The following is a 26442-nucleotide window of genomic DNA, read 5'->3' on the forward strand; positions in this document are numbered from 1 at the left end:
TTGCCACAATGTTGTCAGGGCCCATAGCCTTTGCCATATCCAGTGACTTCAGCCATTTCTTGATATCACATGGAGTGAATTGGATTGGCTGAAGACTGGCATCTGTGATGCTGGGGACCTCAGGAGGAGGCCAAGATGGATCATCCATTTGGCACATCTGGCTGAAGATGGATGCAAATGCTTCAGCCTTGTCTTTTGCACTGATTTGCTGGGTTCCCCAATCGCACATGATGGGGATGTTTGTGGAGCCTCCTCCTCGTCAGTTCTTTAATTGTCCACCACCACTCACGACTGGATGTGGCAGGTCTGCAGAGCTTAGCTCTGATCCGTTGGTTGGGGATCGCTTAGCCCTGTCTATTGCATGCTGCTTCTGCTGTTTGGCATGCAAGCAGTTCGGTGTTGTAGCTTCATCAGGCTGACACCTCAGGTTTAAGTATGCCTGGTGCTGCTTCTGGCATGCCCTCCTGCACTCAGGGTTGGTTGCCTGGCTTGATGGTAATGGTAGAGTGCGGATATGCCAGGCCATGAGGTTACAGATTGTGGTTGAATACAATTCTGCTGCTGGTGATGGCCCACAGCGCCTCATGGATGCCTAATTTTGAGTTGCTAGGTCTGTTTGAAATCTATCCATTTAGCCTGGTGGTAGTGCCACACAACGCGATGGTGGGTACACTCAGTGTGAAGACGGGACTTCAACCGCACAAGGACTGTGCAATGGTCACTCCAACTAATACTGTCATGGACAGATGCATCTGCGACAGGTAGACTGGCGAGGACGAGGTCAAGTAGGTTTTTCCCTCTTGTTGCCTGTGGGACAGGACATACCCGGGGATGGTGATAGTGGTGTCTGGGGCATTGTCTGCAAAGTATGATTCTGTGAGTATGACTATGTCAGGCTGTTACTTACCTAGTCTGTAGGACAGCTCTCCCATTTTTGGCACAAGCCCCCAGATGTTAGTCAGGGGGACTTTGCAGGATTGACAGGGCTGGGTTTGCCCTTGTCGTTTCTGGTGCCTAGATCGATGCCTGGTGGTCCACCTGGTCTCATTCCTTCTCTGAGACTTTGTAGCGGTTTGAAAGAATTGAATGGCTTGCTATGCTATTTCAGAGGGCATTTAAGAGTAAACCACATTGCTGCGGGTCTGGAGTCACATGTAGGTAAGGTAAGGACAGCAGATTTCCTTCCCTAAAGGACATTAGTGAACCAGATAGGTTTTTACAACAAACAACAATGGTTTCCACTAGACTAGCCTTTTAATTTCAGTTTTATTAATTGAATTCAAATTCCACCATCTGCTGTGGTGGGATTCGAACCGATATCCCCAGAGCATTTGCCTGGAGCTCTGGGTTACTAGTTTAGTGACATCAGTGCTTCTCCAGGTTGAACACCAATTGGAAGAAGCACTGAGAGTATCAAGGGCACAAAATGTACTCTAGGTGGGGGACTTCAATGTCCATCGCCAAGAGTGGCTCGGTAACACCACTACTGACTGAGCTGGCCGTGTCCTAAAGGACATAGCTGCTAGACTGAGTCTACGGCAGGTGGTGAGGGAACCAACAAGAGGGAAAAACCTACTTGAACTTGTCCTCACCAGTCTACCTGTCACATATGCATCTATCCATGACAGTATTGATATGAGTGACCACCGCACAGTGACAATGAGGGTACCCATAATCGTGTTGTGTGGCACTACCACCATGCTAAATGGGATAGAGTTTGAGCAGATCTAGCAACTCAAAACTAGGCATCCATGAGGTGCTGTGCGCCATCAGCAGCAGAATTGTACTTAACCACAATCTGTAACTTCATGGCTCGGCATATCCCCCACTCTACCATTACCATCATGCAAGGGGAACAACCCTGGTTCAATGAAGAGTGCAGGAGGGCATGCCAGGAGCAGCACCAGGCATACTGAAAAATGAGGTGTCAGCCTGGTGAAGTTACAATACAAGACTATTTGCATGCCAAACAACAGAATTAGCCTGCAATAGACAGAGTTAAGCGATCCCACAACCAACAGATCAGATCCAAGCTCTGCAGTCCTGCCACATCCAGTCGTGAATGGTGGTGGACAATTAAACAACTGACAGGAGGAGAAGGCTCCACAAATATCCCCATTCTCAATGATAGGGGAGCCCAGTACATCAGTGCAAAAGACAAGGCTGAAGCATTTGCAAGTGCCGAGTGGGTGGTCCATTTCTGCCTCCTCCTGAGGTCCCCAGCATCTCAGATGCCAGAATTCAGTCAATCCAATTCACTCCATGTGGTATCAAGAAATGGATACTGCAAAGGCAATGGGCCCTGACGACATTCTGGCAATAGTACTGAAGACTTGTGCTCCAGAACTAGCTGTTCCGGTACAGCTACAACACTGGCATCTATCCGGCAATGTGGAAAATTGCCCAAGTATGTCCTGTGGATAAAAAGGACAAATCCAACCCGGCCGATTATCGCCCTATCAGTCTACTCCCAATCATCAGCAAAGTGATGGAAGAGGTCGCCAACAGTGTTATCAAGTGGCACTTGCTCAGCAATAACCAGCTCACTGATGCTCAGTTTGGGTCCGCCAGGGCCAGTCAGCTCCTGACCTCATTACAGCCTTGGTCCAAATGTGGACAGAAGAGCTGAACTCCAGAGGTGAGATGAGGTGAGAGTGACTGCACTTGGCATCAAGGCAGCATTTGGCTGGGTATGGTATCAAGGAGCCCTAGCAAAACTGGAATCAATGGATATTCGGGGGAAAACCCTCCACTTGTTGGAGTTATACCTAGCACAAAGGAAGATGGTTGTGGCTGTTGGAGGTCTATCATTCTCAGTTCCAGGACATCGCTGCAAGAGTTCCTCAGGGTGGTGTCCAAGGCCCAACCATCTTCAGCTGCTTCATCAATGACCTTCCCTCCATCATAAGGTTCGAAGTGGGGATGTTCGCTGATGATTGTACAATATTCAGCACCATTCACGATTCCTCAGATACTGAAGCAGCCCATGTCAATATGCAGCAAGACCTCGACAACATCCAGGCTTGGGCTGATAAGTGGCAAGTAACATTTGCGCCACACAAGTGCCAGGCAATGACGATCTCATACAAGAGAGAATCTAACCATCTCCCCTTGATGTTCAATGGCATTACCATTGCTGAATCCCCCACTATCAACATCCTGGGGGTCACCATTGACCAGAAACTGAACTGGACCAGCCACATAATGCAGTGGCTACAAGTGCAGATCAGAGGCTGGGAATTCTGTGGCGAGTAACCCACCTCCTCTCCACACCGCCCCCCCACCCCCACTTCCCCCAATGCCTGTCCACCATCTACAAGGCACAAGCCAGGAATGTGATGGAATACTCTCCACTTGCATGGATGAATGCAGCTCCAACAACATTCAAGAAGCTCGACACCGTCCAGGACAATGCTGCCCGCTTCAGTGGCACCCCATCCACAAACTTCAACATTCACTCCCTCTACCACCGACACACAATGGCAGCAGTGCATACCATCTACAAGATGCACCGTAGCAAGGCTCCTTCCAAAACCGCATCCTCTACCACCTCGGAGCTCAAGGGCAGCAAATGCATGGGGACACCACCAGCTGCAAGTTCCCCTCCAAGCCACACACCATCGTGACTTGAAACTATATCGCCGTTCTTCCACTGTCACTGGGTCAAAATCCTGAACTCCTCTCCTAACAGCACTGTTGGTGTACCTACACCCCAAAGACTGTAGTGCTTCACGAAAGCAGCTCACCGCCACCTTCTCAAGTGCAATTAGAGATGGACAACAAATGCTGGCCTAGCCAGTGATGCCCACATCCCCTGAATAAAAACAAATTCCCTTGCTGCTCTTTAGTCACTTCTTCAAAAAAAATTCTCTCAGGAAATCCAGGCTGGCTCTCTGATCAACTGAAAAATTTCAGCTTGTTCCATCACTCTATCCTTAATAATATTCTCTAGTAATTTCTTAACAGCAGAAGTTAGGCTAACTAGTCTATAATTCCCTCGCTTCTCTTTCACCTTTCTTATAGTATGGTAGCAATAATAGTTAAGCTACTGGACTAGTAATCCAGAAACCCAGACTAATGAATCTTGGGACAGGAGTTCAAATCCCACCATGGCAGCTGGTGAATTTAAATTCAATTAATTAAATAAAATATGGAATAAATGGCCAGTATCTGTGAAACTACCAGGCTATTGTAAAACGCCATCTTGTTCACTAATGTCCTTTCAGGAAGGAAATCTGCCATCCTTACTCATTCTCGCCTATATGTGACTCCAGACCCACAGCAATGTGGTTGACTCTTAACTGCCCTCTGAAACAACCAAGGAAGCCAACCAGTTGTATTGAAGAAGGCAATTCACTACCACCTTCTCAAAGGGAATTAGGGATGGGCAATAAATGCTGGCCTTAACAGAGACACCCACATCCCACGAATGAATGAATTAAAAAAAGGCAAGTGACATGCACAATTTTCCAGTCTAAAGGTTGGTTATTGAATCGAGAACTTTGGAAGATTATAGTTAGGGCATCAGGAATGTTCTCACCCATTTCCTTTTAAACCCTGGCATGGATACCATCTGGTCCTTGGGATTTGTCAGACATTAGTACTATTATTTTCTTCATTAATATTGTTTTGCTTACATTAGTTTTGGTGCGTCCCTGATTCAATATTAGTTTCCTTCTGATATCCGGCATGCTGACCTTTACCTCAACTGAAAATACTGACACACACTAATTATTCAACATATCTTCCATTTCCCTTATGTTCATTAACAATATCACCATTATCAGTTTTGTTCCTTTTGGTATCCTTTATAAGTTTCTTTCCATCCTCTTTTTGTGTAGTTCTTGCTTGCTGTTTTGTCACCTTTTGCTGTTCTTGTATCTTTCCCATTGCCAAGATCTGTACTTTTTTTTGCTTTTTCTTTTGTTTTTATGTAGTTTCTTATCTCTTTAGTCATCCTCGGCTGTTGTTTTTTTTGGTAAGTAGAGCTCTTGTCCCTGAGGGGTATAAACTGGTTCTGTATCACATTAAATTCTTCTTTGAACACCTCCAACTGATTTTGTGTCATTTTACCCATTAATAGGTTTTCCCAATTTACTATGGACATTCTCTCTCTCTATCATACACTGAAGTCAGCCTTACCTAAAACTAGAATCTTAGCTGTTTTGCATTTATCTCTTTCAAACACTACTTTGTACTTGATCATATTATGATCGCTATTCGATAAATGCTCATACACATTAGACTGTTAACTAAATCTGGCTCATTTATTCATTAATAAATCTATTATGGTTTGCCTCTTGTTGGCTCTAGGACATACTCCTGCAGAAAACTAATTTGGACACACTCAAGAAATTCACTACCTTTCTGACATGTGCCAGTTTACTTATCTGATCTATGTGAAAATTAAAACCACATTGCTTTTACCACATGCTTGTCTAACCTCTGCACTTATACAATCAACTACTTCACAGCTACTACCAAAGGGCCTATACACAACTGCCACTAGTCATAAATCCTTTTTTTATTTCTTAATTCTACCCATAAAGTCTCCAATGCGGTCTTACCTCTCATTATTATCTTCTCTTATTATTGAAATGATTTCATCCCTAATCTTTCCCCTCTACCATTTTCCCTATCTTTCCAATAAACTTTATACTTAGTTTCAGTCCTGACTGCCTTGCAGCCATGTCTCACCCTCCAAGTTGAATTTGTGCCTGCAATTTCATTTGTTCCGTATACTCCCTGTCTTTGTTTCCAGAATGCTTATTTGGGCCACACACCCTAATCTGCCCTTCTGCTCGGAGGCAGAGTATGAATACAATGGCAGTGAAGGCAAGAAGGAATGCAGAAGCCTTTTATAAACAAATAGTAAAAAGGTAGTCAAAAGAAAGTGGAGCTGATTAGGGACCAAAAAGGAGATATTCTTGTGGAGGCAGAGGACATAGCTGAGGAACTAAATAAAACAGCATGCGATAGACATAGCTAAGCAATCCCACAACCAACAAATCAGATCAAAGTTCTGCAGTCCTGCCACATCCAGTCGTGAATGGTGGTGGACAATGAAAAAACTGACAGGAGGAGGAGGCTCCACAAATATCCCCATCCTCAATAATGGGGAGACCAGCACAACAGTGCAAAAGGCTGAAGCATTCACAGCCATCTTCATCCAGAAGTGCTGAGTGGATAATCCACCTCTGTCTCTTCCTGAGGTCTCCAGCATCACAGATGCCAATATTCAGCCAATCTGATTCAGTCCACATGATATCAAGAAACTGCTGAAGTCACAGGATACGGCAAAGAATATGGGCCCTGACAACATTCTGGCTGTCGTACTGAAGACTTGCACTGCAGAACTAGCTGCACCCCTAGCCAAGCTGTTCAATACAGCTACAACACTGGCATCTACCTGACAATGTGGCAAATTTCCCAGGTATGTCCTATCCTCAAAAAGCAGGAGAAATCTAATCCGGCTAATTACCGCCCCATCAGTCTAATCTCGATCATCAGTAAAGTGATGGACGGCGTCATCGACAGTGCTATCATGTGTCAGTTAAACAGCAACAACCTGCTCACCAATGCTCAGTTTGGGTTCTCCTGGCTCCTGCCCTCCTTACAGCCTTGGTCCAAACGTGGACAAGAGTTGAATTCAAGAGGTCAGGTGAGAGTGATTGCCCTGGATTCCAAGGCAGCATTTGATCAAGTGTGGCAAACTGAAGTCAATGGAAATCAAGGGGAAAACTCTCCACTGGTTGGAATCCTACCTAGCACAAAGGAAACTGGTTGTGGTTGTTGCAGGCGAATCATCTCAGCCCAGGATATTCTGCAGGAGTTCCTCAGGGTAGTGTCCTAGATCCAACCATCTTCAGCTGCTTCAGCAATGACCTTCCCTCCATCATAAGATCAGAAGTGGGGATATTTGCAGCTGATTGTATGATGTTCAGTACCATTTGCAACTCCTCAGTTACTGAAGCAGTCTGTCCATATGCAGTGAGACCTGGACACTAAGGCTTGGACTAATAAGTGGCAAGTAACATTCATGCCATGCAAGTGCGAGGCAATGACTATCTCCAATAGAAGAGAATCTAACCTCCTCCCCTTGACACTCAACAGCATTACCATCACTGAATCTCCCACTATCAACATCCTGTGGGTTACCATTGACCAGAAACTGAATTGGAACAGCCACATAAATACAATGGCTACAAGAGCAGATCAGAGACCATGAAATCTGCGCCAAAGAACCCACCTCCTGACTCCCCAAAGTCTGTCCACTATCTACAATGCCCAAGTCAGGAGTGTGACGGAATAATCTCCATTTGCCTGGATGAGTGTGGCTCCAACACTCAGGAAGCTCGACACCACCCAGGACAAAGCAGCCCACTTGATTGGCACCCCATCCAAAACCTTAAACACTCACTTCCTCCACCACTGACTCACAGTGGCAGCAGTGTGCACCATAAACAAGATGCACTGCAGCAACTCACCACTCCTCCTTTGAAAGCACCTTCCGAACCTGCAACCACTAACACCTAGGACAAGGACAGCAGATGCATGGGAACACCACCACCTACAAGTTTTCCTCCAAACCACACACTACCGACTTGGAAATATATCGCTATCCCTTCACTGTCACTGGATCAAAATCCTGGAACTCCTTCCCTAACTACACTGGGAGTGTACACGCACCAGATGGACTGCAGTGGCTCAAAAAGGCATCTTACCACTACCGTCTCAAGCAATTAGGGATGGGCAACAAATGTTGGACTTACCAGTGACGCCCACATCCCATGAAAGAATAAAAGAGTACTTTTCTATCTAATGAGGATAACAACAGACTTCAGGACGATATAGACAGAGTGGTGAAATGGGTAGACATATGGCAGATGAAATTTAATGCACAGAAATGTTAAATGATGCATTTCATAATGATGGATATGTGGCCAGAAACTCATCTCAAGGTCAAATATGACACCACGGTTGTTTTTTTAAGATTATTTGTTTCATGGGATGTTGGCATCGCTAACAAAGCCAGCATTTGTTGCTTATCCCTAATTGCCCTTGAGAGGGTGGTGGTGAGCTGCATTCTTGAACCGCTGCAGTCTGTTGTGAATCCTGGTTCAGCCTGAGAGAGAGATGAAGCCAGTGGCTAGGAAACAGAGGTTGTAGCAGGGACCAAAGACAATGGCTTCAGTCTATCCTACACTTAGTTGGAGGAAATTTCTGATCATCCAGTACTGGACAAACAACCTGACAATTTAGAGACATTGGAGCAGTTGAAACAGGGGACTGTGAGGTAGATTTGGGTGCCCTCGACATACATGTGGAAACTGACATGTTTTTGCATGATGTAGACGAGGGGCAGCATATAAATGAGAAACAGAAGGGGCCAAGGATAGATCCCTGGTGGATACCAGAAGTAACTGTGCAGGAGCAAGAAGAGAAGCCATTGCAGGTGATTCACTGGCAATGATTCGACAGACAGAATGGAACCAGACATATGTGTCCCATCAAGGTGGACGATGGTGAAGAGACATTGGAGAAGGATTATGTGGTCAGCCATGACAAAGGCTGCTGACAGTTTGAGAAGGGCGAGGAGGGATAGTTTACCTTTGTCACAGTCACATAGAATATTTGTGACTTTGTAAGAGCTTTTTCAATATTGTAGAAGCAGCCAATACCTGATTGGCAGTGATTAATTAATAGAGGAATAGAGTCTAAAAACAAGTTATGCTAAACCTTTATAAAACACTGGTTAGGCCTCAGCTGGAGTATGGTGTTCAATTCTGGGCATCACACCACACTTTAGAAAGGATGTCAAAGTTTTAGAGAGGGTGCAGAAGAGATGGTACCATGGATGAGGGACTTCAATTATGTGGTGAGAATGGAGAAGCTTGGAGTGTTTTCTTTAGAACAGAGAAGGTTAAGAGAAGATTTGATAGAGGATTCCAAATCATGAATGATTTTGATAACGGTAAAGAAGGACCAACTGTTTCCAGTGGCAGAAGGGTCAGTAAACAGAGGACACTGATTTAAGGTGACTGGCAATAGAAGCAGAGGCAACAGGAGGATACCTTTTTTCTTACACAGTGAGTTGTTGTGATCTGAAAGCACGGCCTGAAGGGATGATGGAAGAAATTCAATAGCAACATTAGAAAGAGAATTAGTTAAATACTTTAAAGGAATAAAATTACAGGACTATGGGGAAAGGGGCACAGAGGGCCAAGTGGCCAACTTTCGTGCTGTATCATTCTATGATTCTAACAGGCTGATAATTGGAGGAGCAATGCAAAATGTGTTACTAATTCAGTAGACTTGTAACTCAAGTCTCTTAACATGCTCTCAATTAGTGAAGTTTGCAACCATTTTTGTCTGCTCATGAATTGGAAATTTCAAACTTTTTTGTATTGTGTCTTTTAAGAAATAGTTTATCTAAAAGACATTGATTTTTAGTGAAATATGCAGCCCATTTAATAAATTTTACAATCAATTATTTAAAGCAATATAGTACAGTAATAAAGACAATAGGCCTTTTTAAGTGACAGCTTTTGCAGATTTCAAGTTAGGATCAACAAATAAAAAGCAATGTTCTTTCAGATCTGTGTTTGGGGTAGTTATAATTTTACAAATTAGTGGATCTTTTCAAATTCATTAATTTCTCTGGAATTCAATCATTGGTTGCTGGAATTGTGTCATTTGTCTTATTACTGTACGCCAAATGGATGTTGCATTTTGCACAAATAAAAGTGAATTCTCTACCAAGTAATTCATTACATAAATAAAACTGTGAGGTTTCTGAGAGATCAGATGCAAAAGGTACACCACTGGAGTGTGGCTCTACCTGGGGCTGAAATTCACTACGTTGAAAGCAGTGGTGACAATTGCATGGAGGGAAGTTGACAAATATGTCGATGCAGTCATCAAGGTCCTTTTATAAGGAAATGTGGTACAAGTTAACTGGTGTCAGGAACATGGTGACAATAGGTGTAGTCCTCACATCTGCACACATTTCTAGTAGGTCCCATCAACCATGGCAGAAACTCAAGTTGTGAAATGACACCACCTTTTAAGAGGTACGATTGAAGCATTGCACATGATCACTGCTTTGCACATACTCCTCTGCTGTACCCAAGATCATGGAACACCTTTTTTTGGAAGGTGGAATCTAAGACCATTAAACCAATTCTTGTCCATGTCAATGTGCTCCTGTACTATTAAAGGGTTTCTCAGTATGTTTTGCAGCCATGGATATAGAGGAAAGTTCTATTCTCCCAAGAGCTCAGTGGTTCTTTCAAATAAAGCCTGCACTGTGCAATGTCACATGAGGCAGGCACGATGGCTGCTTCCTAGATGTTGACACCTCATATGCTTTATGATATTGTGGCCAGTAATCTCTTGAACATTAGATTAGTGCAAACCTTTTATCCTTATGAAGGCCGTGGAGCTGATAATGAACAGCCCTGATGGTCACAAGGATACCACCATATATGACATGGTACTTGAGGGAACAATGCCACCCAGTGAAAGATATGTACCATGTCTTGCTGATGCTTCCTAACAGATATAGCACTTTAGCTAAAGTATATGTGCACTCAATATTGACTGATATGGCAGATGTCTTCTGGTGTGGCTTGAAAGGATCTAGCAGCATGAAAGTGTCTTTAAGTGGTAAGCATCATTACTCCGGCAAGTGCTGTCATTGATCCAGAGGTCCTGTACAGGTCACTCTGTGGGAACCTACCTTGTGAAATTGAAACATCAAACACAAGGTTCTTCTAACAAGTCCAAACTAATGCATGAATGAAAATGCAGCCAAAGTACAGGAGAATGCTCTGCCCTACTTCTCCCTGTTAGAGGCCAACTTAAGCAAACGGGATTTCAGGATCATTGTGTGCCCAGATTTCTAATGGGAAGGCATGTTGTAGGTAGTCTTGTGAAATGCAATACTGGCCCAGAAATTAGTCATCTAAATATATGGCATGTCTTCCTCAAACTAATCCAACTCCACCTCGTAAACTCAATCACCCAATGAATTGGATGTTCCATCCATTAATTTTAATGGATGAATTTTTGGATGGGCTTCTTTATGGGTTATTTTCCCTGTTTCCTCTAGATGCTGTTTCCAAACAATTCATTGCACCCAATTGCAGTCAGATGAAAATCAGCCCTACAACTTTTCATGGCTGGCATTTGCTGCTTTGTTAATCTCCTCATTTTAGAAATAATAATGTTCTCTGCAATGGATAAAACTGGATGATTGGTTATCTGAGGAGACAAAATAGGAAAAATATGCAAGCTATTATATTTATACCTGTGCTGGGAGACTGCATGGGTGATAGATCAAATGTAAACGCACCAGGGTAGCAGGAGCTCCAGATTAGGTATTTCTTTTTCAAGAGTAACCTTGAAGATTGGTAAGCTTTGTAACGCTTCCTCTTGCCAGAGTGCAGTAACAATATCCTAAGCATTGTACTAAATTTGTTTTATTAGGTTTTATTTTCTCAATCTTGTAGTCAGAAAAATACAAACACGCTGTTAACATTTCTGCTATGATCATCTATGCACGAGTCCTTCATTTAGGTGATGGCAACAGTGCAGCTGTTCCAAAGTGAACAACTTCTTGTTGTGAAATACTTGACAATAATAAAGGAGTCAGACTCAGACAAATATTTCCATCACTGTCTTTCTGGATTCAATTTTGAACCTCTGCATTATATGTCAAATTTAAATTAAGAGACCAATTTGTAGGAATCACTGCCTTTTCACATGGCAAGGCTATGATAGGTTAAGGTCAGGACAGCAGACAAAGAATTATTACCGTATTCATGTTCAATTATCAACGATACTGTTTTCCTCAATTAAAGGAAAGTTCTGAATATTTTAATTGATTTAAAAAATGTTGTTTTATTAATTCATGGAATGTAAGTGTTGCTGGCAAGGCCAGCATTTATTGACCATCCCTAATTACCCCTGAGAAGGTGGTGGTGAACCACTGCAGTCATGTGGTGTAGGTATACCCAGTGCTGTCAGGGAGGGAGTTCCAGGACTTTGAACAAGCGACAATGAAGGAACGTCCATATAAGTCCAAATGCGACTTGGAGGGGAACTTGCAGGTGATGGTGCTCTCATGCATCTGCTGCTTTTGTTCTCCTAGGTGGTGGAGGTCATGAGTTTGGAAGGCGCTGTCCAAGGAGCCTTAGCAAGTTGCTGTAGTGCATCTTGTAGCTGGTACACATTGCTGCCACTGTGTGCTGGAGGTGAAGGGGCTAAATGTTTACGGTGGTGGATTGGGTGCCGATCAAGCGGGTTGCTTTGTCCAGGATGGTGTAGAGCTTCTTGAGCATTGTTGGAGTCGCACTCATCCAGGCAAGTGGGATTTCATCATATTCCTGACTTGTGCCTTGTAGATGCTGGACAGACTTTGGGGAGTCAGGAGGTGAGTTACTTGCCATAGAATCCCCAACCTTTGTATCTACAGTGTTTATCTGGCTGCTCCAGTAAGTTTCTGGTCAATGGTAACCCCCCCAGGATGTTGATGGTGGGGGTTTCAGTGAATGCCATGGGCAGATGGTTAGATTCTTTCTTGCTGGAGAGAGACATTGCCTGGCACTTGTAAGGCGTGAATGTTACTTGCTACTTATCAGCCCAAGCCTGAATGTTGTCCAGGTGTTGCCGCATGCAGGCACGGATTGCTTCAGTATTTGAGGAGTTGCAAATGGTACTAAACACTGTGCAATTATCATCACACATCCCAACATTTGACCTTATCATGGAGGGAAGGCCATTGGTGGCGCAGCTGAAGATGGCTGGGCCTAGGACACCACCTTGAGAAACTCCTGCAGAGATGTCCAGGGCTGAGATGATTGGCATCTAATAACCACAACCATCTTCCTTTGTGCTAGGTATGACTCCAACCAGTGGAGAGGTTTCCCCTTACTTTCCATTGACTTCAATTGTGCTAAGGCTCCTTGATGCCACATTCTTTCAAATGCTGCCTTGATGTCTACAGCTGTCATTCTCACTTCACCAAAATAAAAGAAAGGTATTATTTCAACAGAAAACAATTAGAAAGACTTACGCTGGTGCATAGTTACAGACAAAAATTACAGCTGGTCCTTTTAATCCAGAACCTTTAATTCCTTTGGGACAATCAGAAACTGAACAGCCAACTTTATAACTTTTTGCCCAGACAACCTGGAAAATAACATTAAGTACAGTATTTGACATTTCTCAAACAAAGTTATGATCTACATGCTATAAACATCATATATAATCAATATATATTAGGATACTAACAGGACAAATCACAAGATCACATGTCCCATTAAGAGATTTTCATCAGGAACTACGTTATTTCCCCTTCTCTATGATAAGGCATCTCTATGTGGGATCCCTACATCATTATCTTCAGTTCATTTGCATTTATTCGGAAAATAAAAATTTTTGCACGTGGAATAAGCCAATATTGACTCCATTCAAAATTATTATTTATGTATTCAACAACAAATAAAATGTTTGGTATCTGTAATTTACATTGTGACTATACAGCTTCTTGTGACTATCCATCATTTCTTTTTTGAATCTCCATAAATTTATTTTCTCATTAAGTACCTGCATCTTTCTGCATTCCACTTGATTAGTGAATAACAAAAGCAGAAAATAATATTTCACAAAACCATGGAACCCCATTATCAAAAGAATTCTGTCCAATAACACTGTAGAAAACAAAGACTGCTGTCTTAATTCATAGCAGAGAGGTCAGTGACTAGGGGGCATAGATTTAAAGTGACTGGTAGAAAAATTAGAGGGGTGATGAGGAAAAGTATTTTCACCCACAGGGTGGTGGGGATCTGGAACTCACTGACTGAAAGGGTAGCTGAGGCAGAAACCCTCAACTCATTCAAAAGGAGCCTGGATATGCACCTCAAGTGCCGAAATCTGCTGGACTACGGACCAAATGCTGGAAGGTGGGATCAGAATGGGTGGATTGTTTTTCAGCCAGCACAGACACAATGGGCCAAGTGGCCTTTTTCTGTGCCTTAAACTTTTTATGATTCTATGTACATTATATTTGTTTTGTTAATATTTGCTCTGGGAATGGGAACAATATTGGCAAGGCAGTGTTTACTGCCCTGAGGGCACTAAGGGTCAAGAACATTGTGTGAAGCCACAGATACAGACTGGCAGGTCCCTTAGTAAACCAGATGGATTTTTACTACAATCTGGTGGCATTTTTCATCATTTCATCTGGTGCTAGACCACAAATTAGTAGCTTTATTAAATCCAATTTCACAATTTAGGATTTGAATATATGACTTCTGTGTTATTTGTCATAACCACAAGGCTACTATAGCCACATTCATAACACAGCTGTTGTCATTATGAAGACACTTCACTGCCAATCCTGATATTAAGGATGTGTCCACATCTCGGGACATGAACTTTGGTTTTAAAAAAGGGAGATTTCAGGACTTTTTCCCTCAAATTCAGGAAGAAATTCAATTCCCCCAAAAATCTAGGAATTTATTAATGAGAACCAGTACAGACTGATCTTAAAAGTACCTAGTTATATGAGTTGATGAGCATGAAGAAATTAAGTGCTGTATGGATTGCACACATTTGTTAGCTAATGTAGTGCCAATTAAGCCATTGTATAAACCATTTCCATGGAATTAATTAACTACATAAAGCAAATCATAAATTAAGCTTGTTAAAAATGAAAATTTTATGACTTAAATGCAACAGATTAATTTTTCTTTTGTCCAGTTACATTTTGGTCACAAAGGATTGTATTAAGAAAAACAAACATCTCCTTTATGCAAATGATGCAGCTGATGTAAAAGAAACCAGGAATAATCATAATTGACAAAGTTTTCACGAGGTGGTTAAAGGGAAAACAAAATATCTACAAGAAATGTGTATATTTACCTGGGTGTAATGTCCACATACTTTCTTTGATTTGCAGAGGTTTGTACTGTAATCATAATCAATCACTTCATCATTCCACCGTTTAATAGCCTGCATGGGATTAAAACTGCCTGTCGAAATAAAGATGTTTTCTCCTACAGGGAAGAAGGTTGGATGCACTGCTCCTTTCTTTTGCAGGCTTGGATTATGCTTGAACAGGCAAGTTCTGCTCCATGCTCTTGCAGATTTAGCAAGAGCTTCATCCCAGGTCTAGATTTTTAAAAAGAAAAATTACATAGCTAAAATATTTCTGCAGCAGGTGACTCCTCTGCCATGGTCTTTCCAATCTCCATCTCAACTAACCTTATCCCCTTTCTTCTGAATTCATTGCCCTCCTGGCCTCCCTAAAGTTTTTCCTTCATAGAATCTTGCCTATCCATAACCATGTCATCTCCCATTTCCATAGTCTCGATAACCAGCAAAGCTACCTCCGACCACATCCTTGTATTCCTCACCATCCGCATCCTTTACCTGCTTTTAAATCCACTTCCTTCTCCGTCCACCCCCAAAGGCACTTTCAAACTTCCAACATCCAGGCTTTGGCCCACCATTCACCACAATATTTTTGCGGCCATAAATTTCAACAAACTTCCTCACCTCCACCTTTGAGCCCCTTTTGCCAGGAAGGCCTTTACTCTCTCTCGTCCTGGTCAAACCCCATTTTGGCTCATTTAAGTCCAAGGAGTGCTGACTTAAATATGCCTGGTTTGGCCACTAATCATCAGCTCTAGATGGACTATATCAAATACTTTTGAGCCTCACTTTCCTCACCTAAAACCACTCCAGGAACATCCTTGAGAGCAAATATATCCCAGCTTCCTTTTTGCACGATAAACCATCACGCTAAGCTATCTTCCATGCCCTTTCCACCCTCATCTCCAAGAACAAGGCCTCCTTTATCGCGAAGATTGACACCATAGCCGGGATTTTATTCTGGCAACAGGGTCTCAACGTCCGGAAAAAGCAATGCTAAGATCCCCATGTGGCCTCTTCTCTAGAAGGCCTGCCGCATCTAGTGCCAATTAGGCACTTAAGCTGACAACAGTGGGTCTTCCACAGGATCAAGGACCCCGTCGCCAGAAGTCCCGTCCTTGGACAGCTGCCAGCCAATCAGAGGCTGGCAGCTGCAGCACCACTGCAGAGGCGGGTTGCTGCTTGACGAGCACCTACCAGAGGCCGAAGAGCATCGCTGGACCCAGGCCACAGGTAGGTCAGGACAGGAGGGGACTCACGGGGTGGGGGTCTTGGAGAAGGGGGGGTCGGCTCTCAGCAGGCACCCTTTTCCCGATGCTGGGTCCTTCGTTCAGGCACTAAGTGCCTTTTAACAAGGGATCCCCCTTTATCGTGCTGTGCTTTCCATGCAGCAACAGGGCCACCCACCGCACAGCTAATTGCGGTTGTAAGAGGTCCTTGGCTGGGCATTAATTGCCCAGTTAAGGACCTCAATTGGCAGCGGAAAGGTCATTCACAGGTCTTCTGCCCCGGATTAAATTTTGGTGGAGGCAGGAACTCTATGCCACCAACCCCACACCCATCCACCCCCGCCACCATCCCACCGGATTCTATGCTCTCCCTGTCACCAAACCTGCCATGGGGGAGAGCATAAAATTCCCCCCATTTGTTCAATTGCTTCTACTGCTCTTCTCCACCGTAGTCCTGAAGTCTTGAGCCCAGGTCTCTCTCTCTCCTATCTGTCCTCATACTTTCTCTCAGCTCATCTTGTCCAGGAAATTCACCTCCTGTTCCCTTGATCCCCTCTTTCCACTTAGCTGCTGACTACCCAACTTCCTTTTCTGGCCCCCATCTTACATGGAACCATCCGCTTCGTTATTGTTGCCTTCCCCTTCAAAGGCAGAATCAACAACAACCCCCCCAACTCAGAAAATTCATCCTGACCCATCCTCGCAATCTACTGCCGCATCTCCAACCTCCCATTCCTCTCCTTGAATATGCTGTCATCTCCCAAATGCATGCCCATCCTTTTCACAACCCCTACTTTGATCTCTCCAATCAGGCTTCCATTCCTGCCACAGCACCAAAATGGCCCAAATCAAAGTCACAAATGACATCCTCTGCAATTGTAATTCTGATGTTTTAAGCAAGGTTTTAACTCCTTCAAAACCTAGAGTTAAAATCAGGTCCATTATCTCTTCTCAAACTCTCTGTAGCATTTGATAAAGTTTATCATGCCAAACCTCTCCGTACATTTCCTTAAGGAATAAAAACCTCCCATGAAAGGTGGTTGAACCATGGTTACAACAGAAATTAAAGATAGTATTAGATTAAAAGAGGCTTATAATTTTGCCAAAAAGAGTAGTAAGCCTGTGGATTGGAAAGATTTTAAAATTCAAAGGATGACAAAGAAATTGATAAAGAAAAACTAGGATGTAAGAGTAAAGAGACATAAAAACAGATTGTAAACACTTCTGTAAGTGTATGATAAGTAAATGTGGATCCCTTAGAGGCGGAGACAGGAGAAATTATAATGGGGAATAAGGAAATGGCAGAGGCATTAAGTAAATACTTACTATCTGTCTTCGTGGCAGAGGACATAAAAAACATTCTGGAAGTAATGGGGAACCAAAGGGAGAATTTTATGGGCCCTGCAAGATTGGCTTTGGTGGTGAGTGGGGCAATTTAATTAGGCGTGATTTGGTTTTTCCGATTTCTGGCGGCGGGTTTTTGGATCGCAATTAAGTCAGCTCAGCGGCATGTTTCCGGTGATCCGGGGTTCCCCCCACACAGTGACAGATTTCAGCTTTGCATGTATTTCCATACCATGAATATTCATTACCCTACCCTTATTTCAAAATAAGTCCTACCTGCCAGATTAAGTTCGCGGTGAACGCTATTTCCATGCCACCCAGTTCACATTTGTTTCAAGGTGGCATGGGCAGGAACATGGCAGATGGAATATAATGTGAATAAGTGTGAAGTGATCCACTTTGGTAGAAAAAACAGAAATGTAAAGTATTCCTTAACTTGTGAGAGGTTGGGAAGTGTTGGTGTCCAAAGGGACCTGGGTGTCCTTGTTCATGAATCACTAAAAGCTACTATGCAGGTGCAACAATCAATAAGGAAGGCAAATGGTATGTAGGCCTTCATCGCAAGGGGATTTGAGTACAGAAGTAAAGATGTTTTGCTGCAATTGTGTAGAGCCTTGGTGAGACCACACCTGGAGTATTGTGTACGGTTTTGGTCTCCTGGTCTAAGGAAGGATATATTTGCCATAGAGGGAGTGTAACAGAGGTTCACCAGGCTAATCCCTGGAATGGCAGGATTGTTTTATGAGGAGAGATTAAGGAAACTGAGCCTGTATTCTCTACAGTTTCGAAGAATGAGAGGTGATCTCATTGAAACATACCAAATTCTTACTGGGCGTGACAGGGTCCATGTAGATAGGATGTTTCCCCTGGCTGTTAAGTCTAGAACCAGGGGAACTAATCTCAGAATAACAGGCAGCCCATTTAAGACTGAGATGAGATGGAATTTCTTTACTCAGAGGGTGGTGAATCTTTGGAATTCTCTACCCCAGAGAGTTGTGGAAGCTCAATCACTGAGCATGTTCAAGACAGAAATCGATATATTTCTAGAAACTAATGACATCAAGGGATATGGAGATAGCACAGGAAAGTGAGGTAGATGATCAGCCATGATCTAATTGAATGGCACAGCAGGCTCAACGGGCTGAATGGCCTACTCCTGTTCCTATGTTATTATACTCCGACACCAGTCGGCTCATGCGGTTGTGTCTGAGGTCAGTGGTTTCATGTCTTGCACTCGTCGGCACAAGGAAGGCCAATACTGGGATGGATGTTTGGCTCCAGGCTCAGCACCAGCAAGAGCAATTCTTCTCAGGCGATGGCAGGGAAGGCATGTGTGGAGGGAGGGGTGCATGGAGGCACAGGGAAGGGTACTTGGGCAGGACAGGGTGGGGTCTTGGGTGGATGGAAGAGCAGACGCTGGAGGAAGGCAGCGTTCAGGCTGTGTAATGGTTGTTACTGATGCTGAAACTGGCTGTGGGCCGTTGCAGGAAGTGATGGGTTGATGTGTGCATGACAGTAAACAGATGGCCATGAGGGGCCTAAAGGGAGGAATAAATGTTGTTGACGTCAGGATCCTGTGGGGAAAAATCAGGGTACTGGCTGCAGAGGGAACGGTCACAAGCATGAGAGGTGATCCCATTGAAACATATAAAATTCTGAAGGGGATTAATAGGGTAGATTGCTGGATGTTTCTCCTGGATGGGAAGTCTAGAACTGGGATCACAGTCTCAGAATATAGGGTCAGCCATTTAGGACTGAGATGAGGAGAAATTTCTTCACTCAGAGGGTTGTGAACGTTTGGAATTTTCCACCACACAAGAGCTGTGGATGCTTAGTTGTTGAGTATATTTCAGTTAGAGATTGACAGATTTTTTGGATACTAAGGGAATCAAGGGATACGGGGATAGTGCAGGAAGGTGTAGCTGAGGTAGATCAGCCATGATCATATTGAATAGCAGAACAGGCTTGAGGGGCCAAATGGTCTACTCCAGCTCCTATTTCTTATGTTATGTTCCAATATCTCTCCTCTATTGTCCAGTACAGCGAGACTGCCCTCACTTGATTCCAATTCTTGCCTATTTAATTGTAACCAGAGCATCTCCACAAAGGTCTGCGCATCATTAACTTTGGAGGCTCCCAAAGATCTATCCTTGGCCCACTGTTCTACAGACTACCTGAACATCCATTCCTGGATAAGGCACAATTTCCTCCAGTTAAATATTGGTAAGACAGAAGCCATTGTCTCCATACCCTTGCAACCAATTTCATCCTCTTGCCCAGCCAACGTCTCAGGCTGAACTAGATTCTTTGCAGCCTCTTCACCCTATTTGACCCTGAGCAGAGCTTCTGTCCCCATAACTTTTCCATCATAATGACAAGATCCAGCTTTGGAACACTGCCCACATCTGGTCCACCTCAGCTTATGTGCTGCTGGAATCCTTTTGTAACCTCCAGATTCGACTTCTCCAATGCTCTCCTTACTTCTACCCACCCTCCATATACTTCAGCTAATCCAAACTTCTGCTGCCCTTATCCTCTACCAGCCTAGTCCTGTTCTCCTATCACCCCTGTAATCGTTGGCCTGTTTTGGTTCCATTTTCCCTAACAACTCCAATTTAAAATTTTCATACTAATTTTGAAATTCCATCGTAGCCTCGCCTGTCCTTGTTTCTAGAACCTCCTCCAGCCCCTACACTTCTCCGAAAATTCTTCATTCCTCTTACTCAGGCATCCTGTGCATGGCTTCCTGTGCATGGCTTCCCAACCCTCACAATCCCGAGGGCTACTGAATAACAAGCAGGGAATTTTGGCTTATTTGTTTTCTTTCAATAGCCTAGGGTTGTTGAGGCCAATTGCTCCAGTTACAATTAGTGATCAGCTATCTCAGCACAGAGTGGGAACTAAACATTTGGAATAGTACTTTTACACCAGTACATCTATAAAGAAACTGAAAACCAAATACACTACATCACACTTACTAGACTGAGCAAACTCTAAGATGCATACATTTGGTGCCAGTTTATAAAAAGAAACTGAAGGCTATCCCAGGAACTACAAATATGTAAGCTTGACATACGTAGTTGGTTAAATAATAGAACGCATTCTGAAAGACAGAATAGTAAGGCATCGAGAAAAACTGAGGGGGGAGGTGGGGAATTATCTGGATGTTTTTGGTGCATTGCCCAGGCTGGAATGGCACAATACCTTTCTTTTTAAGAAACATACAGCATAGAAGGAGACCACTCAGTCCACCGTGCGTGTGCCTGCTTCCTTAAAAAGCTATATTAATCTTTCTCCCCTGCTCTTTCACTATCGCTCTGCAATTGTGTTCCTTTTCAAGTATGTATCCAATTTCCTTCAGAAAGTTATTACTGAATCTGCTTCCACCACACTTTCAGGCAGTTCATTACAAATCACAACAACTTGCTGTATGAAAATAATTTCTCATCTTGCCTCTGGTTCATTTAACAATTAATTATCTTAAATCTGTGTCCTCCAGTTACTGACATTCCCGCCATTAGAAGCAGTTTCTCCCCATTTACCCAATCAAAGCCCTTCATAATTTTAAACACAGCTATTTGAATTTACCAGCTCTGCTCTAACAAGAACAATTCCAGTTTCTCTAATTTCTCAACATAACTGAAGCTTATCATTCCTGGCACCATTATAATAAAGCTCCTCTGCAAACTCCCTGAGGGGCTCTGCATCAGAAGACTTCTCAAAAGCTGCAACAGCGCATCTCTGTGACATGCTGCATGAAGAGTTTAAGGCGCATTTATCGCACTACTCTCTCTCACTAGCTATGAGGTCAACACAGCCTTCAAAGTTTGAGACACGGGCTGCTTTCCGGTAGCAAAATCCAAAATACTGCAGATTCTGGAAATCTGAAATAAAGACAGCAAATGCTGGAAACATTCCACAGGTCAGCAGCAACTGTAGAGAAAGGCAAAAGGTTAGGTTAACTTTTGAGGCTTTGACAGGGAACTTGACAGGGTGGATGCTGAAAAGGTGTTTCCCCTTGTGGGAGAGACTAGAACAAGGGGACACAGTTTAAAAAATAAGGGGTCGCCCATTTAAGACGGAGGTGTGGAGAAGATAACAGTGGAGGCAGGGTCATTGTATATTTTTAAGGCAGAGATAGAAAAATTCTTGACTAACAAGAGTCAAAGGGTATTGGGGGTTAGTAGGAAAGTGGAGTTGAGTCTACAATCAGGTCAGCCATGATCTTATTAAATGGAGGAGTAGGCTCAAAGGGGCCAAAAGGTCCACTCCTGCTCCTAATTCACATAAATTCGTATGACATGGACCTGAAAGGTTAATGTAACCTTTTTTCCAGCCTCTACAGATGCGTGATCTGCTGAGTGTTTCTAGCATTATATTTTTCTTCCTTTCTGGCAACCTTGGGGAATTTGTGTAACATTAAGGCAGAGAGCTTAAGGCAGAGGCATGCATATGCCAGATCACTGACGCCTTTTACAAAACCGCAGACCATGTCATAAGTTTTGGCATAACAGAAAGGCAGCACTGAGAAAGGGTCATACAGTTCTATAGGGTTGCAGGCTTCCTCAAGATTCAGGGTGCCATCAATGGCACCCAAATTACAATGAAGATGTCCACAGAGCACCCTTTCAGCCATATAAACAATAGAGGGATTCCACTCCATGAATGTGTGGTTTGTGGTGCCCAGTCTGTCAACATCCGATATGCAGGAATTTGCCATGAAAGCTTTATGCTCTTGCATTTAGGCCTCCTTGAACTCTTCAAGGAAGAAACTATCAACGGACGCATGCTGGGGTACAAGCACACCCAGAGTAACAGAATTGTTACAATGCAGGAGGCCACCATTCGGCACATCATGTCTGCATCAGCTCTCCAAAAGAGCAACTCCCTCAGTTCCATTCCCCTGCCTTCTCCCCATAACCCTGCACATTCTTCCTTTTCATATAACTGTCTAATTCCCTTTTGAATGCTTCAATTGAACCTGCCTTCACCACATTCTCAGGCAGCGCATTCCAGACCTTAACCACTTGTGTGAAAACGTTTTTCCTCACGTCACTTTTGCTTCTCTTACCAAATACTTTAAATCTGTGCCCACTCGTTCTCGATCCATTCACCAGTGGGAACAGTTTCCCCCCCCCCACCCCCAATCTACTCTGTCCAGAATCCCCATGATTTTGAATACCTCTGACAAATCACCTCTCAGTCTTCTTCTCTCCAAGGAAAACAGTCCTAACTTCTCCAATCTATCTTCATAGCTGAGGTTCCTCATGCCTGGAACCATTCTCGTGAATCTTTTCTCTACTCGCTCCAATGCCCTCACGTCCTTCCTCAAGTGCGGCTCCCAGAAATGTTTTATTCATTCATGGGATGTGGGTGTCGCTGTCTAGGCCAGCATTTATTGCCCATCCCTAATTGCCCTTGCGAAAGTGGTGGTGAGTTGCCTTCTTGAACCACTGCAGTCCGTGAGGTAGGTACACCCATAGTGCTGTTAGGAAGGGAGTTCCAGGATTTTGACCCAGCGACAGTGAAGGAATGGCAATATAGTTCCAAATCAGGATGGTGTGTGACTTGGAGTGGAACTTGCAGGTGGTGGTGTTCCCATGCATTTTCTGCCCTTGTCCCTCTAGTTGGTCGAGGTCGCGGGTTTGGAAGGTGCTGTCGAAGGAGCCTTGGTGCGTTGCTGCAGTGCATCTTGTAGATGGTACACACTGCTGCCACTGTGCATTGGTGGTGGAGGGAGTGAATGTTTGTAGATTGGGTGCCAATCAAGCAGGCTGCTTTGTCCTGGATGGTGTTGAGCTTCTTGAGTGTTGTTGGAGCTGCACCCATTCAGGCAAGTGGAGAGTATTCCATCACACTTCTGACTTGTGCCTTGTAGATGGTGGACATGCTTTGGGGAGTCAGGAGGTGAGTTACTTGCCACAGGATTCCTAGCCTCTGATCTGCTCTTGTAGCCACGGTACTAATATGGCTACTCCAGTTCAGTTTCTGGTCAATGGTAGCTCCTAGGATGTTGATAGTGGGGATTCAGCGATGGTAATGCCATTGAATGTCAAGGGGAGATGGGTAGATTCTCTCTTGTTGGAGATGGTCATTGCCTGGCACTTGTGTGGTGCGAATGTTACTTGCCACTTATCAGCCCAAGCCTGGATATTGTCCAGGTCCTGCTGCATTTCTACATGGACTGCTTCAGTATCTGAGGAGTCGCGAATGGTGCTGAACATTGTGCAATCATCAGCGAACATCCCCACTTCTGATCTAATGATTGAAGGAAGGTCATTGATGAAAAAGCAGCTGAAGATGGTTGGGCCGAGGACACTACCCTGAGGAACTCCTGCAGTGATGTCCTGGAGCTCAGATGATTGACCTCTAACAACCACAATCATCTTCCTTTGGGTTAGGTATGACTCCAACCAGCGGAGAGTTTTCCCCAATTCCCATTGACTTCAGTTTTTCTGGGGCTCCTTGATGCCATACTCGGTCAAATGCTGACTTGATGTCAAGGGCAGTCACTCTCACCTCTTTTGTCCATGTTTGAACCAAGGCTGTAACGAGGTCAGAAGCTGAGTGGCCCTGGTGGAATCCAAACTGAACGTCACTGAGCAGGTTATTGCTAAGCAAGTGCTGCGTGATGGCACTGTTGATGACACCTTCCTTCACTTTACTGATGATTAACAGCAGACTGATGGGGCGGTAATTGGCCGGGTTGGACCTGTGGTTTTTTTTTTTGTGTACAGGACATACTTGGGCAATTTTCCAGATTGCAGGGTAGATGCCAGTGCTGTAGCTGTACTGGAACAGCTTGGCTAGGGGCGCAGCAAGTTCTGGAGCACAGGTCTTCAGTACTATTGCCGGAATATTGTCACGGTCCATACCCTTTGCAGTATCCAGTGCCTTTAGTCGTTTCTTGATATCACACAGAGTGAATCGAATTGGCAGAAGTCTGGCATCTGTGATGCTGGGGACTTCAGGGGGAGGCCGAGATGGATCATCAAATTGGCACTTCTGGCTGAAGATTGTTGCAAATGCTTCTGCCTTATCTTTCGCACTGATGTGCTGGGCTCCCCCATCATTGAGGATGGGGATATTTGTGGAGCCACCTCTTCCAGTTAGTTGTTTAATTGTCCACCACCATTCACAACTGGATGTGGCTGGACTGCAATACTCCAGCTGAGGCCCAACTAGTGTCTTATACAAGCTCAACATAACTTCCTTGCTCTTGTACTCTATGCCCCTATTAATAAAGCCCAGGATACTGTATGCTTTATTAACCACTCTCTCAACCTGTCCTGCCATCTTCACATCTTCAATGACTTATGCACACATACACCTCGGTCCCTCTGCTCCTGCACTCCATTTGGAATTGTGCCCTTTATTCTAAACTGTCTCTCCATGTTCTTCCTACCAAAACGAATCAGTTCACATTTCTCTGCATTGAACTTCATCAATGACTTAGGTAAGGGGAGCAATGGCATGGTAGCTAAATTTGCAGATGACACAAAGATAGGTAGGAAGGTATGTTATGAAGAGGACATAAGGAGGTTGCAGACCAATACAGATAGGTTGAGTGAGTGGGCAAAAATCTGGCAGATGCAGTATCAATGTGGGAAAATGTGAAGTTTTTCACTTTGGCAGGAAGAATAAAAAAGCTGAGTATTACTTAAACGGAGAACGACTGCAGAATTCCGAGGTGCAGAGGGAGTTAGGTGTTTGAGTGCATGAGTCACAAAAGGTTAATATGCAGGTACAATAAGTCATAAAGGCGGCTAATGGAATGCTATCCTTTATTACGAGAGGAATTGAAAATAAAAGTAAGGATGTTATGCTTCAGTTATACAGGGCATTGGTGAGACCAAATCTCGAATACTGTGTGCAGTTTTGGTCTCCATATTTAAGGAAGGATGTAAATACGTTGGAGGCGGTTTATTAGATTGATACCTGGAATGAGCGGGTTGTCTTCTGAGAAAAAGTTGGACAGTGGGCTTATTTTCACTGGAGTTTAGAAGAGTGAGGGGAGACTTGATTGAAGTATATAAGATCCTGAATGGTTTAGACAAGGTGTATGTGGAAAGGATGTTTCCTCTTGTCGAGGAGTCCAGAACTAGGGGGCACGGTTTTAAAATTAGGGGTCATCCTTTTAGGACAGAGATGAGGAGAAATTTTTTCTCTCTGGGGGTTGTGTGACTTTGGAACACTCTGCCTCAGAAGGTGGTGGAGGTGGGGTCACTGAATATTTTTAAGGCAGAGATAGATAAGATTCTTGTTAGGCAAGGGAATCAAAGGTTATCAAGGGTACATGGGAGTGTGGAATTTGAGACACAAACAGATTAGCCATGATCTTATTGAATGGCAGAGCAAGCTCGAGGAGCCAAATAGCCTACCTTTGCTCCTAATTCATATGTTCAACTCCCACCTGACCACAGCAAGTGTTTTTTGTTGTTGTTAAGTTTAACCTCTTTGTGTTTTATTTGTCAAATAAACAGACAGCAACAGGTTTTCTTGTAGGGTTAAAACAGATTAATTATTAATTGAGCAATATGCATCATCCCGAAATTTATTGCAACTACATCCACTCACTCGTGCCCGCATGCACGCGCGTCCACACACACACGAGACAGAGAGGAAAAGAGACAAGTGGTTTTCAAGTGAGGTACAGTTTCAGGGTTCAAGGTAATCCTGTTGAATTCTCTCGGAAGTCAAGGTCTCATTAGTTGCAGGCCTGAGGTGTTTGTAGATTTCTCTCTTGGTTAAAAGTTCAATTTGAAGATGGAAGATCACTTCCAATTTACTGCTCCATGAGTTGAAAATGTAGAATTTATAGCAGGGTGCCTGGATTGCTGGATTTTCTTAGCTGGACAAGCTTTTTGGTGATGCTTCTTTTTGGGTCTCTCTCTCTTCCAAGGGTGCCTTTTTCAGGTAAAAATTTGTC

General features: G+C 43.8%; 1 protein-coding gene across 1 annotated transcript in view; it reads right to left on the minus strand.

The window, feature by feature from the left end:
• The window catches only part of glipr1a (GLI pathogenesis-related 1a), a 60074-nt gene that overhangs the window by 27942 nt on the left and 5690 nt on the right, over positions 1-26442 (minus strand). The window contains exons 2-3 of the mRNA XM_068050045.1: positions 14929-15177; positions 13079-13194 (exon numbers count right to left, since the gene is read on the minus strand). Of these exons, the coding sequence (XP_067906146.1) occupies positions 13079-13194; positions 14929-15177 (365 nt within the window). The remainder of the gene's footprint in view (positions 1-13078; positions 13195-14928; positions 15178-26442) is intronic.

Source organism: Heterodontus francisci, chromosome 18, assembly GCF_036365525.1.
Source record: "Heterodontus francisci isolate sHetFra1 chromosome 18, sHetFra1.hap1, whole genome shotgun sequence".
In the NCBI taxonomy this organism is placed as follows: domain Eukaryota; kingdom Metazoa; phylum Chordata; class Chondrichthyes; order Heterodontiformes; family Heterodontidae; genus Heterodontus; species Heterodontus francisci.